General features: G+C 41.5%; 1 protein-coding gene across 1 annotated transcript in view; it reads right to left on the bottom strand.

The window, feature by feature from the left end:
- Nucleotides 1-15,661, bottom strand: part of ANKRD42 (ankyrin repeat domain 42) — a 110,788-nt gene that overhangs the window by 24,611 nt on the left and 70,516 nt on the right. Inside the window, exon 9 of the mRNA XM_056116277.1 lies at nt 14,468-14,643. Within this exon, the coding sequence (XP_055972252.1) occupies nt 14,468-14,643 (176 nt within the window). The remainder of the gene's footprint in view (nt 1-14,467; nt 14,644-15,661) is intronic.

The following is a 15,661-nucleotide window of genomic DNA, read 5'->3' as shown; positions in this document are numbered from 1 at the left end:
GTGGTCCAGAATGTAGCTTTGCCATAGAGCAATGCCTTGCATGTAAGAAGTCTCAATTCCAAAAGTAGTCTCACACACACACACACAATTTACGTTTAGTCAGTAATTATGACATATATATGTATATATGTATATGTATATACATATATCTCCAGAAAGTAGCACTGTAGCACTGTCTTCCTGGTGTTCACTGATTTTCTCAAGTGGGCACCAGTAACGTCTCCATTGTGAGACTTGTTGTTACTGTTTTTGGCATATTGAATACATCACGGGGAGCTTGCCAGGCTTTCCCGTGCGGGCAGAATACTCTCGATAGCTTGCCAGGCTCTCCAAGAGAAGCAGAGGATGAATCGAATCCAGGTCGGCCACGTGCAAGGTATTTAAATGCCCTACCTGCTATGCTATCGCTCTGGCCCTCTCCAAAAAGTACTTAGTACAAAAGAAAAAATTTAAATTTACCTTTATCAAAACACTGTGATTTACAAAGTTAATCACAGTTGTGATTTAGACAATGTTCCAGCAATAATCCCTCTACCTATGTTCCTAGGTTCCCTCCCATACCCCACCCCCACCCAGCCTGCCCTCTTGACAAGCATCTTTTAAGTTCGGTTGTCGAGTTTAGGTCTCATAATTTCAGTGTTGTTTACTCCATGGTTTGGATATTTGGTTCTACCATTTCTAAACACTACTGATGTACCTGAATCCCTTTGGCCCCTGCCCCTATTGCTTCTCATCTGTCTCTTCTCCCCTCCCACCCCCGACGCCATTTTTCCTTTTCCTCCCTATACTTTGGGGCTAGCGATGATCTAGGCATCCCTCCCCTCTCCTCCCTCCCCCCCCCCCCCGATTAAACTACTGCACTCTCTCTCTTTCAGCTATTCTAACTGCCACATGCAAGTGATAACATCCTGTGTTTATACTTTTTCTTCTGGCTTCCTTCATTTAACATATCTTCTAGTTCTATGTACGTTGCTGCAAACTGTATGATTCCCTCATTCCTTACAGCTGCGTAGTATTTCACTGCGTATATATACACCACATCTTCACAATCCACTGATCTGTCCTTTGATATGTAGGTTGCTTTCCAATTTTAGCTACTGTACTGACTGCTCCAATGAATAATGGTGTGCATATGTCCTTTTGAGTGAAAGTTTTTCTGTCCTGGGGATAGACACCCCAAATTGGAATTGCTGGGTTACATGGGAGCTCAACTCTTACTTTACTGAGAATCCTCCATATTGTTTCCCATACTTGGAGAGGACACCAGTCCCATCAGTCGTGGGTGGGAACCCTTTTTCACCACACCCCTGCCAACAGATTGTTCCCAGTATTTTTGATATGTGCCATTCTCAATGGTGTAAGATGGTATTTTATTGTCTTGATTTGAATTTCCTGAGTAATAAGGGATGATAAATATTTTTCATATGCCTGTTGATCATCTGTTGGTCTTTCCCAGGAAAGCATCTGTTCATTTTCTCTCCCCATTTTTATGGGTTTTTTTCTACTTTAAAAAAATTTTTGATTAATGTTGATTAAAAACATAGTGATTTACAAAGTTGTTCATTATACAGCTGTTTCAAGCACTTAGTGCTCCAACACCATATTTAGTGTGAATTTCCCTCCATCAATATCCTCTACATCATTTATAAATATTCCTAAAGCATTTACAGTTTTCCTGGTAGGTCATTAAAATACTGATGAAAATGACAGCAATATTCCAAAATAAGCATTGCAAAGAAGCTTTTGACTTAGATTTAATAAGAGAACTATCTAAATATAAAACCCAATCATGGTTGCTAAGGGCTGGAGCGATAGCACAGCGGTAGAGTGTTCGCCTTACAAGCGGCCAACATGGCCGACCCGAGTTCGATTCCTCCGCCCCTCTCGGAGAGCCTGGCAAGCTACCGAGAGTATTCGATATGCCAAACACAGTAGCAACAAAGTCTCCAATGGAGACGTTACTGGGCCCGCTCGAGCAAATCGACGATCAACGGGAGGGCCTTTACCTTTTTATGGTTGCTAAGATATAATGGTGCATTTCATTTATTAGATGGGATGAAATAGACAAAACAGAGTAACACTATTTTTTAATTGAATCACTGTGAGATAGTTACAAAGCTTTCATGTTTGAGCGTCAGTCATACGATGATCAAACACCCATCCCTCCACCAATGCACACTTTTCACCACCAATGTCCCCAGTATACACCCCCCTTCCCAAGCTCTATGGCAGACAATTTCCCCTATACTCTCTCTCTATTTTTGGGCATTATGGTTTGCAATATAGAAACTGAGAGACTATCACATTTGGTCCTTTATCTACTTTCAGCACACATCTCCCATCCCCAAAGATGCCTCCAACCATCATTGACTTAGTGACCCCTTCTCTATTCCAGCTGCCTTCTCCCCCAGCTCATGAGACAGGCTTCCAACTATGGAGCAATATTCCTGGCCCTTGTGTCTACTGTCAGCCTCATGTTATGCTATTAGGTGCCAGTCTCATATTATGTTATTTTATTTCCCACAAATGAATAGTCATTCTACATCTGTCCCTCTCTTTCTGACTCATTTCACTTAGCATGATACTCTCCATGTCCATCCACCTCTAAGCAAATTTCATGACTTCATCTTTCTTAACAGCTGCATAGTATTCCATTGTGTAGATGTACCAATGTTTCTTTAACCAGTTGTCTATTCTCGGGCACTCGGGTTGTTTCCAAATTCTGGCTACTGTGAACTGCGCTGCAATGAACATAAAGGTGCAGATGTCATTTCTCCTGTACTTTTTATCACCACTGGGATATATTCCCAGAAATGGCATTGCAGGGTGATATGGAAGCTCAATTTCTAGTTTTTAAAAGAATGCCCATATTGTTTTCCAAAAAGATGGACCAGTTGCCATTCCCACCAACGGTGAAGGAATGTCCCTTTCTCCCCACAACCATGCCTTTATGGGGTTTTCTTATTTTTTTTTGGTTGATCTCTGTAAGTATTTATATATCGTGGATATCAACTATTTATCTGATAAGTTGAGTGCAAATATTTTTCCCTGTCAGCTCTTTTATTTTGCTCATGTTTCTTTTGCCATAGTTTTTCATTTCATGTATTTCCATCTGGTTAGTTTAGATACTGTAGCCTTTACCAGTGGTATTGTAGCACTGAAGACTTTGAGGTCTAGGTCTTGGAGTGCTGTGCCTTTATTTCCTCAATGTACTTTATAATTCATGTCTAATCTCAAGGCTTTAATCCACTGAGTTGACTTTTGTGTAAGGTGTAAGATAAGGATCCAGCTTTAATTTCTTACATGTGGTTATCCAATTCTCCTACCACCAATTGTTGAAAAAGCTGTTTTCATTCCAATTCATGCTCTCAGCTCCTTTGCCAAAAGTTAACTGCATATATATATATATATATATATATATATATATATATATGTGTGTGTGTGTGTGTATGTGTGTGTGTTTGTCCTTGGATGGTCTATTCTGACTCACTGATCACAGAATCTTTTTTTGTTCCAGCACCATGATGTTTTGCTCTCTATAGCTTTATAGTATAGCTTCAAGCTACATGATGAGATGCCTCTTCCCATTTTCTTATTTTTCAGTACAGTTTTGGCTGTCTGGGCATTGCAGTTTGATAGGGAATACTTGGTATGATTCTTATGTTTGTGAATTTATGTAAATTAAACTTATGCCCTAAAATATGATCTATCCTGGAGAATGTTCCATGGATACCAGAGAAGAAAGTGTATTCAGCTTTTTGAGGTTGGAAGGCCCTGTATAAATCCATTAGTGCCAGCTCTTCCAGTTCTTAATTTAGGGTTCTTGTGTCTTTCCTGATATTCTGTCTACTGGATATATTCAATGGTGACAGTGGTGTGTTGAAGTCTCCCACTACTATTATGCTTCTATCCAGGTTTCTCTAGGTTTTTGAGCAAAAGCCTTATAAATATTGCTGACCCGACATTTGGTATGTATGTTTGTTGGGTAGAGTTAGTATTTTTGGTCAACTGTTCCCTTCTCTTAATCAATAAGTAGTGTTCCTTGCTGTCCTTAATTATTTTACTTAGATTGAAAGCAATTTGATTAAAAATAAGATGGCTGTCCCAATTTTTCCTTGTTTTCCATTGGCTTGTATTTTTATCCTCATCAGCCTGTTTCTATCCTGTGATTTTAGATGTGTTTCCAATTAGCAGCAAATGAGTGGATTTTGTTTCCTGATCCATCCTGACACTCGATTTGTGCCTTTTGAGGGGAGAGGTTAGTCCACTGACATTCAGGGATATTATTGATATAAATGGTTGTGTTACCACATGGTTGCAGGATTCCTGATTCTAAAATTGGCTATCTGGTTTATGTAAGTGGCCTTTCAGCAGTTCATTCAGGGCCAGTTGGTTACCACAAATGTCACCAGCTCTTGCTTGTTTGAGAATGTCTTTAAATTAAAATGTCTTTAAATTAAAATGTCATTCAATTAAAATTGAATCACCATGAATTACAAAGTTAAAAAAGATACTTATGATTGAGCTCCAGGCACATACTGTTTCAATACCAATCCATTCACCAGTGCCACAACCTTCCACAACCAGTGTCTCCTATGCCCTATATGTCCCTGTGGCAGGCATTTTCCCCCATCACATTGTCCTAGTATTCCCTTACTTAATTTATCCTCCTCAACCCTACAAGTACCAAGTTTCCTAACTGAAGACCAATTCTCCTGCTCTTCATTTCTATTGCAACTGGACATTAGATATTCCCCTATGAGGTTTCTTCATATCGCATATATGAGAGATCATTTTGAGTCTGTTTCTCTCCCTCTGACTGATTTCACTCAACATGATACTTTCCAGACCCATCCATGTTGCAGCAAATTGCACAACTTTATCCTTTCTGAAGGCTGCATAGTACTCCATTGCGTATGGTACCAAAGTTTCTTTATCCAGTCATCTGTTCATGGGCATTTAGGTTGTTTCCATATTTCGATTACTGTATATAGAGCTGCAATAAACATAGGAATACAGATATCTTTTCTGATTATGCTTTTAGACCCTTTGGGCATATTCTCAGGAGAGGAACTGGTGGATCATATTGAAGCTCAATTCCTATTTTTTTTTTGAGGAATGTCCATACTGTCTTCTGAAAAGACTACACCAGTCGACAATCGAACCAGCAGTGAGTGAGGGTCTCTTTTATCCCACAGCCTCACCAGCACTGTTTGTTGTTCTTTAGGATGAGTGCCAGTCTCTGTGATGTGAGATGGTATCTCACTGTTTCAATTTGCATTTACTTAATGAGTAATGATACAGAGCATTTTTTCATATGTTTTTGGCCATTTGTATTTCTTCTTTAGGCCATTTGAATTTCCTCTTTAACGTAGTAATTAAAACAGCATGGTATACTAGAATAAAGACAGGACCTCAGATCAATGGAATAGAATAGAAAACCCAGAGATAGATCCTTGTGTATATAGTCAGTTTATCTTTGATAAAGGAGGAAAAAATATGAAGTGGAGCAAGAAAAAAATCAACAAATGGTGATGGGAAAACTAGCCAGCCACATGCGAAAAAAAAAAATTAACACAGACCTCTTTCTAATATCATGCATAAAAGCCAAATAAAAAAGGATATAAAGCGCCTGCCCCAGAGGCAGGCTGGGGGACAGGGGGTGGCAGGAGGGAAACTGGGGACATGGGCGGTGGGAAATGTACACTGGTGAAGGAACAGTGTTGGAACATTGTATGACTGAAATACAATCATGAACAATTTTGCAACTGTGTATCTCACCGTGATTTTAAAAAAAGATTTAAAAAAACTTGCTCCTTCCAAATTAAAAACTGATTAAAGATCTATATATCATACCTGAATCCGTAAGGTAAATAGAGGGAAATATATAGGCTAAATTCTTCGTGACAATGAAGCTAGAGGTATCTTTGAGGAAGAAATACCACTGACCAAGCAAATAGAAGCAGAGATAAAGAAATGGGACTACATTGAACTCAGCTTCTGCACCTCATAGGAAATGACTACCAGAATACAAAGTCAGCCCGCAGACTTGGAGATAGCATTTTCTGACCACTCATCAGATGAAGGGTTGGTATTCAAGACACACACACACACACACACACACACACACACACACACACACACACATATAGCTCTCGTAGAACGCCAGCACTGTCCAGTACTGTCCTCCCACTGTTCATCAATTTGCTCAAGTGGGCACCAGTAATGTCTCCATTGTGAGACTTGTAACTGTTTTTGGATATCAAATACATCATGGATAGCTTGCCAGGCTTTGCCGTGCAGGCAGGATACTCTCGGTAGCTTGCTGGGTTCTCTGTGAGGAGCGGAGGAATCAAACCCAGGTCGGCTGCATGAAAGGCAAACGCCTTACCCACTATGCTATCCCTCCGACCCTGGTAGAACTCTACAGGAAAAAAAAATCCAACTCTATTAAAAAATGGGGGGAAAAGATTAACAGGAAATTATTCAAGGAAGATATATAAATTGTCTGAGAATGGTTTTTATCCCTTCCTTCAATCTAAATGAAAACTTTGCAAGCAGGTGGACTCTAGAATGAAAGCCTCTTTTGTTCAGTACTTTGAACGTGTCATTTCACTCTTTTCTCACCCATATGGGAGATCTGTTGTGATTCTTGTTATTTTCCTTATATTTAAGGATTTTCTTCTCTCATGCCTCTTTAAGACGTTTCAAAAGAGAGACAGAGGCAGAGACACAGAGACAGAGAGACAGAGAAAGAGAGAAGAAAAGTGCCTGCCATAGAGGCAGGGTGGGGGTGGGGGTGGCAGGAGGGATGCAAGGGGTATTGGTGATGGGAAATGTACACTGGTGGAAGAATGAGTATTGGAATATTATATGGCATGAAAGCTTTGTAACTGTATCTCATGGTGAAATGGTGATTCAATTTAAAAATATAATTAAATAAATAAAATTAAATTTAAAAGTTGTCTCTCTCTTTGGTTTCTGCCATCTTGATTACTGTGTGTTGGTTCTGTTGTCTTGGTCTCTTTATTTGTGCAACTGCCTCCCTCCAGAGAGTGGGGTAGTTCTCAGTTAATCTCTTCCACAACTTATTCCTCCCCCTTTCCTTTTTTCTAGTATTCGTATTATTCGAAGATTACTCTTCTTGTCAGAGTCTCCTGGCCCCATGCCTGGCTGTCTTCGCCAGGGCGCATTGGAGGGGGACGGGTTGAGTATCCCTCCCCGCCCTGAGCAGAGCCCCCGGCAGCTGAAGACCTCCAGAACCAGCCACAACTATGCTGAGACCACTTTTCACACGCATGAAGGTACGGACAGAGGAACAAAGGCATGCGGGTCCCGGGGCTAAGATCTCCAAGCCTGCTCAGATGGGGGCTGAGCATTCTCCACCCAGATCCTCCATCTTCTAGTAGGCAGGGGTCACACCCACCAAGTGCCCCCCAGCACTGTGTAATCCCATCAACGGCCAAGACCCAGAGACTATAAAACCCAGCTCCCGGACATCTTATTATCTCATTCTTGCTTTGGACAGCCTGGCAGGCTACCAAATGTAAACTGCCCACACAGCAGAGTCTGGCAAACTCCCCGTGGCATACTCAATATGCCAAATGCCAGTAACAATGATAGGTCTCGTTCTCCTAAACCTGAAAGAGCCTTGAATGTGGCACTTTTTAGAATCTCAGGGCTAGAATCTCAGGGCTGGTGACTGCTCGGGGCAATCGACAAACAACAGGATGATCGTGATCATGACTCTTCCTGTCTTAGTTCATTAAGTATCATACACTTTCTTTTTTTCTTTTTTTATATAGGAGTGGGCTGGAGCGATAGCACAGCGGGTAGGGCGTTCGCCTTACAAGCGGCCAACATGGCCGACCCGAGTTCGATTCCTCCGCCCCTCTCGGAGAGCCCGGCAAGCTACCGAGAGTATTCGATATGCCAGACACAGTAACAACAAAGTCTCCAATGGAGACGTTACTGGGCCCGCTCGAGCAAATCGACGATCAACGGGAGGGGCCTTATATAGGAGTACTGTTATTTATTCAGCCTCTGATTAGCTGATTGAATAGGGCATGAACTCCACTTTACTTATTTTTTCTTTCATTTTTTTCAATTTTATTTATTGAATACCCATGAGAGCAGTTACAAATCTTTCAGGTTTAAGTCTCGGTCATACAATGAAACACCCGTCCCTTCACCAGTGCTACTCTCCACCACCAAAAACCCCAGTATGCCCCCATCCCACACCCTCCCCCTATCTGTAGGGCAGATGGTTTCCACATTACTTTCTCTCTACTTTGATCACATTCAATATTTTGACACCAGACCCACCATTATTATTTGAGATTTTACCCCAACACTCAGATCTGCTGAAAAGACAACAGTAGAACAGTAGACAATTTGTTTTCTATTGCTGGTTATGAATAACATATGATGTTGCGTGGCTGCAGTAGTGGCTGCGCCATTTTGAAGTTCCGAAATTTTAACACTTAAATCTGGAGGGATTTCTTGCAAAAAAAACTGCTGGGTTCCTAGATTTGTTCCTGAGTCTCTGGGATCATGGCCATTAAGCAGCTTTATCAGGAGCTAGAAAGGCCGTTCATGGGCAGCGACTTGGGGTCTTGTTGGGACGGGGAGAAAAGGGCCGGCTCCACCCCCATCCCGTGAGGCCCTATGTGTCTCATCACTGAGGGCCCAAACCTGACTGTCCAATGGCCTCTGGAGGATGGTAGCCAGCAAGCTGCCTAGGGGGAGCAGGCGGATGGACAGCACCCTTTTCCCCCTAGGGTGGCCCGGATACAGTAACCTACGGCAGGGACCAGATGCATTTCTGCCAAAAGCCACTGGGTTTTGAGATTTGTTTCTGAGTCTCTGGGATCATGGCCATTAAGCAGCTTGATCAGAAGCCAAAGAGGCCGTTTGTGGGCAGCGACTCAGGGTTTTGTTGGGATGGGAAGGAAAGGGCCAGATCTACCCCCATCCCATGAGACCCTTCGTGTCTCATTACTGTGGGCCCAAACCTGATTGTCCAGTGGCCTCTGGAGGATGGCGGCCACTGGGCCGGCAGGGGGAACAGGCCAAGGCACAAAACCTATTCCCACCTGGGTTGGCCCAGTGCCAGTAACCTACTGCAGGAACCGGATGCATTTCTGCCCAAAGCCACTGGGTTTTGAGATTTGTTTCTGAGTCTCTGGGATCTCGGCCATTAAACAGCTTGATCAGTGGCCAGAGAGGCCATTTGTGGGTGGTGACTCGGGGTCTCATTGGGATGGGGAGGAAAGGGCCGGCTCCACCCCCATCTCGTGAGGCCCTGTGTGTCTTCTCACTGAGGGCCCAAACCTGACTGTCCAATGGCCTCTGGCAGATTGAGGCCACCGAGCCACCAAGGGGGAGCAGGCGGAGGGACGGCACCCTTTCCCCCGGGGTGGCCTGGCTGCATGGTCCGGATGCATTTCTGCCAAAAGCAACTAGTATCACACACTTTCTTCCATTATTTTGTTCTCTTTTCTTCTAAAACTTCCTAATTATTGCTGACTTGTATTTTGTCTTAATCTAGACAGTTCTCTCCTGTGAGATTCTGCTACTATGGCTTGCTGGTATGTTCTTTAGCTCTTTCAATTCCATTTATATGGAATCTCATCCTCTGGGAGAATTCTTCATTGAGTTGATTAAATTTCTCATCTAGTGATTGTTTAATCACTAATTAATAGTTTGCTGGCAACTGTTTGCTTAATTTCTGCTGTAAATGCAGTGAGTGTTGACTTTAGGTCCTCATCGTCCAGACTCGAGCATTTCAATGGGTATGTGGACTTGAGTGGGTTTCTGTCCCTATCTCAACTACAGTGGCATCCCTTAGTTTCATCACTGTTTTTTGAGTTTTGTAAGTGTTAATGGTGGAGGTTTACATTCCAGTTACTTGATAACTGATATATTCAGTTATTTATACCAGACAGCTAATAATACCTTTACTATACAGATTATTTTCCTTACTATGCAGCATTATTTAAGTATGCCCAGCAAACTATCAACTAATTGCTTGGCTGAGATTTAAGGACGTATACTAGATATAGGAATGCCATATCGCACCTGCCTCAAATATAACAGATGCTTATAGTAATGTTTTCGGCAGATGTGGGTCCGGAGGGTACCCACTGAGCTTTGAAGAATAGACTGATGTAAGAAGGACTCAATGCCTGGCCTAGGGAAGGGATATGATGGGCCCAGGACAGAAGGATGGGATCCCGAAGCTTGTCAGAATGTGGTTGTGTGAGGTTTCAGGGGAGGGAGAGAAAAGAGAAATATTTAAAGTATGAAACTATTTTAGGAAATCCTACTAGAAAATATGGAGTCTTAATCTTGCTACTATTGCCATCAAAAAACTTTCACAGCTTTAAACAAATTAAAAATCAGATTAGTTTAGGAAACAAATAAGGGGAAATGAGTTTTCCACTCACCAAAGTAACCTTAGAACCTAGTTTAAGTACCCAGCACAGAACTTAATAAATACATATTGAATCCTGGGAGAGAGAGAGTAGTGATAATGTACAATTTCCACTTCCTTATTATTTTCACTACCTTATTCAGTACTGTATCAAGCAGGGCCAAAAGAATTTTCTCTAAATTTGAGAACAAGACTATTTCTGATGCAATTTTATAGTCCTTAGCATAGGACTATAGAAATCATGCACATAGTACATAATTCAAATACATGCTGGATTAAAGAAATGACTTCCTCAACTGTTTTACTCTCAAACAGAATATCCAAATCTAACAGAATACTCTATTATTTTTAGCTTCTATACCCAAAGAAAATCGACCATTTCTATCATTGCCATCAATTCCATTCCAATCCATACTATTATCAACTTTCTCCTGAACTAGGGTTATAGTCCCTAAGTGATTTACCTATGAGACCTCTTAACTTTATCCCTATGAAGGGAAATGAGCTTTTCCTCTGTATCCAAAAGCCTACTGGATTTTAATCTGGCTTTCTCCTCTAGCACTCTCCAGGTGAAGCATTTACTTCAGGAAGTAAGAAGTCCAGATATATTGATAGATATATATAGTATATATACCACTTTAAAGATAAACAGATTGTTCTTATAAGCTCTTCTGGAATGGTGATAAAAATATCTAGCATAGACAAAGCTGAAGTAAAAGAATAGGACTTTTTAGAGTCATTGTAGACAGATGTAGTCCTATATCAGGAACTCTAGGATCTGTGCAGGTGTTTAGCATCTGCTTTTATTGGGAGGAGGCGGGAGTAGTGTAGGGAGGCAAGTAATGACCAGTAGTACTCAGAGGTCACTCTTGGCTCTTTGCTCAGGTATCATTCCTGGCAGTGCTCAGAGGACTATATGCAGTGTCGGGGATTGAATTGGGGTCTGACGAATGCAAGGCAAGTTCTTATGCCTTTCCTATCTCTGAATCCTGCTCTTATACAATTCTAATTCAGATTTGTAGGCGAACTTAAATTATCAGGCGCTTCATCCAACTTTATGTTGGCAGGGGAATATGATCTCATCTCCCTGACACCTAACAGAGTGACAATATTCTAAATATTATTATCCAGCTAGGCACAAATGCTGCCAGAGCCCATGTGCTGCTTGTACCCACTCAGCCGAACATTTTGTAGTGGCCGAGCACGTGTCACCCACATCTCCCCTCTTGAGATGCGTGCTTTCATGCTTTTATGACTAATGCTGGGATGTGTGTGTGTGTGTAGGGACTCTCTCCGCCTTTGAAGAAGCCCGTGTTTTCTCTTCTCTTCTCTTCTCTTCTCTTCTCTTCTCTTCTCTTCTCTTCTCTCTCTCCCCCTCTCTCTCTTCTCTGTCTTCCCTTCCACACCTTCGAAAAACCTCCTAATAATATCTATTTACTTAAAAAAATTATTATCCAGATAGAGTCATAAGTGAGAACATATCAATCCTCACCTCAAAACCATAAGAACATGAAATCTCAATCTAACAGCTTTATTCGGACCTTATCTGTTACCTCCTTGGTGATTCTACTTGAACCACACTGATAAAGCTGATTCCACCTCATTGCCTAAACACATACTGTTCACCAAATAATTCCAAGATCATCATTTGGCTTACTCTCACAATTCAGTTCTCTTCTTAAATGTCACCTCATCAAAGAGACCGACTTAAGAGCTGAACACTATCCAAGTTATCTGTCTATGTAGATATTTTCGTATTTATTTTCACCCTCCCCTGGTTACCACCTACAGGATGTCAATTCATGATGGCAGGAAAGGAATTTTGTATTTTCTGCTCTACCTAATACCTATAATCATGCATAGCACACAGCAAATAACATTAGTTGCCTTCATTTGTCCATAAAAATAATTTATCCTCCATGCCCCTGGCCTGACTACACTGTCTCGGAACAGACCTCACCAAGATGTAATTCGCTGAAAATCTGGGTATGCAGGTTTTGTGACTGAAATCTCCAGGCTTTCTCAAGGCTGGGTTGGCTTACCTACCCCCCATCTTTCTGTACTTTCAGAAGCCTTGGCAGTCATGTCCACACCCCAAAAGTGCCACCAAGTCTTACCTTCCTGATAAGAATACTAAATGCCATGAACAAAAATGATGACCTATGTGTACCTTTATTGCAACCATAATGAACAAAAGGAAAAGGGGGGGAGAGAGAGAGAGAGAGAAAGTGAGAGAGAGAGAGAGAGAGAGAGAGAGAGAGAGAGAGAGAGAGAGAGAAAGTGCCTGACATAAAGATAGGCTGGAGGGGTGGGGGAATGGGATGTTGGGGAATGGTGGGAGGCAAACGGGGGACATTCGTGGTGGGAAATGTACATTGTTGGAGGGATGAATGTTGAATCATTGTATGACTGAAAATCATGAACAGCTTTGTAATGGTGTATTTCACAGATATTAAATTATTTTGTATTTTTGCTTTTTGGGGTCACACCTGGCATTGCACAGGGGTTACTCCTGGTTCATGCACTCAGGAATTACTCCTGGCGATGCTCGGGGGACCATATGGGATGCTGGGAATCAAACCCAGGTTGGCCGTATGCAAGGCAAATGCCCTACCTGCTGTGCTATCATTCCAGCCCCTAAAAAAAATTTTTTTTAAGTGATGTGGAGGGGCTAGAGCAATAGCACAGAGGGTAGGGTGTTTGCCTTGCATGCGGCCAACCCGGGTTCAATTCCCAGCATCCCATATGATCCCCTGAGAACCGCCAGGAATAATTCCTGAGTGCATGAGCAAGGAGTAACCCCTGTGCAATGCCAGGTGTGACCCAAAAAGTAAAAAAAAAAAAGGGATGTGGAGTCATGCCACTTCAGTCAGCTTTAATCAGTAGCAGAATAAATAGCAGTACTCCTACATTTAAAAATTAATAATAATAATTTGTCAATTAGCAATGTAAATTTGTAAATCCTTGAAAAGTCCTTTTTCCTCATTCTTATGATTCATATAATGTTTTTCTTATTACATATTTTCCTCAAGGGGCAGATATCATGTCTTACAGTCTTTATAAATGTTCAACAACCCTATTGAAACATTTTTTATGTTTCACAACAACTTAGAAAACTTGTGAATTTTTTTATATTTCACCATGTGGACATTAAGTCCTTGTCTGGGATTTTTACTAAGCTGTTATTGCTAGTTGCGCCTTCTGTATTAATGTTCTTCATATCTGAGCTTAGTTAACTTCTTAGTTAGATGGTACATTCCCATCTAATTTGGTGTGCTCCTATTAGGATGTGAGTATTATAGAACTTGGGGATGGTGTGCAGCCGTGAATCCTCCCATAAATCCAGAATATTTAACAAGCAAGCTGTAAAGCTCAAATGGCTGCCAGCGCTTCTGGAAGTACAGGGGTTTGGGGGACGGGTAGAGGAAGCTGCCTGTCCTCACTCCTAGAAGGACACAGCCCCAGAGTTCTCAGCCAAAACTAAACCAGTGTAACTGAAATTTTCAGTAGTTTGGCCTCTCTGCAGAGCTCAGTTGTGAGGCAATGGAGTCCAGCTACTGGCATACTTGCAGCTGTTGGGTTGGGAGTGCAGCTGCCAGGGTTTCACCAGGATAGGATCTTGGACCGCCCTCCACCCCCCCTCCCCATCATCACCAAGGGCCCCCAGAATTCTTAGCCAAGGACTGGTATATCTGAGAATTTTTGCAGTTGGCTGATCTCTCTCAAGATTTAATCATGAGTCTGTAAAATTAGGCCAATAGATAAGTTTCATGGCAGCAGCTGTGGGATGTGGTCTAATTCCATTCAAATTTATTTCCAAATCTCTGGTAAAAACTTGCTATAGCAGGGGCCAGAGAGAGAATACAGTGGGTAGAGCTCTTGCCTTGCACAAGCTAACCTGAGTTCACTCCCCAGAAGCCCAACAAGACTGGTCTCTAAGTGGAGAGCCAGGAGTAAGCCCTGAGCATGACCCAGTGTGGCCTCAAAACAAAAAAGAAAAAACTAAGCAACAAAACTGGCTGTGGCACTTACCTCTTGCATCTGTTTTATCTGATTCACTAAGACATAAATCATCCTTGGCATCAGTGCTCCCCTCAATACCATGTCTTACAAAAAACTTGATGTCATTTTCATCAATTTCAATCTCATCATCTACATCGTATTTCTGTAAACCCTCTAATAGCTTTACTGCTGCTAACTGAGCAAACCTGTAGGAGGAAAAAAATCAACAATTAACAAGATCAACACAATCTCCTTTCAAACTGGTATTGCAGTTTGCACATAATTTAGGAAATTATACCCTGTAAATTGTTCCACCAACATATCCACCAATGAAGAAGCAAAACTTTATCTAAAGACTGGTGACAATTTGAAAAATATTTAGCTTTATGGAAAACTCATTCACTGAACACTAATGACAAGCAGCCATATAAAAACTAATTAATTTTTTTCCTTAAATTTTTAAATACACTTTATAACATACTTTTCTGAAGCTGTTTTCACATATTTCATTCTTGAAATATAGTCATGTGGTACATAACTACCTGTGTTATAAAGAGTTCTGTAGTACAAGTATCCCATTGTATAGATTTATATTTTATTTAGCCGTACTTCTACCAGTAGTTAGATAAAAATTATAAGATAATTGCAATCATAAGAAAAATCCTAATAAATATCAATAATAATTTAACTGGAAGAGAAGACTCAATGTCAGAAGAATATCTGATGTTTCCAATAAAACTCTTTGACTGAATTAAAAAATCTATAATGACCCTACTGATAATTAACTTACTACATTTTTTAAAATCACCTAATTTAGAGTATTCCTACTGTATCTAGTTTTATTTTTTTTATTTTTTTATTAGTGAAACATCATGAGGTACAGTTATAGGCTTACAAATTTTGTGCTTGGGTTTCAGTTGTACAATGATCAAGTGCCCATCCCTCCACCAGTGCCCGTCATCCATCACCACGGGTCCCAGCATCCCCCCCCACCCCCCATCCCCCCCGTCCCATCCTGCCTCTGTGGCAGGGTATTCCCCCTTGTTCTCTCTCTCTTCTTTTGGGTCCTGTGTTTTGCAAGAGAGGCATTGAGTGGCAATCATGTTTGGTCTATAGACTACTTTTAGCATGCTTCTCCCACCCTGGGAGGGTCCTCACAACACCCTTCATTTGGTACTCTCTTCTCTATCTGAGCTTCCTTTTCACCTAGAGCCTGTGGCTGGC

This window comes from Sorex fumeus, unplaced genomic scaffold (genome assembly GCF_029834395.1).
Source record: "Sorex fumeus unplaced genomic scaffold, SorFum_2.1 ptg000030l, whole genome shotgun sequence".
NCBI lineage: Eukaryota > Metazoa > Chordata > Mammalia > Eulipotyphla > Soricidae > Sorex > Sorex fumeus.
This window is presented reverse-complemented; position numbering and strand designations above follow the sequence as displayed.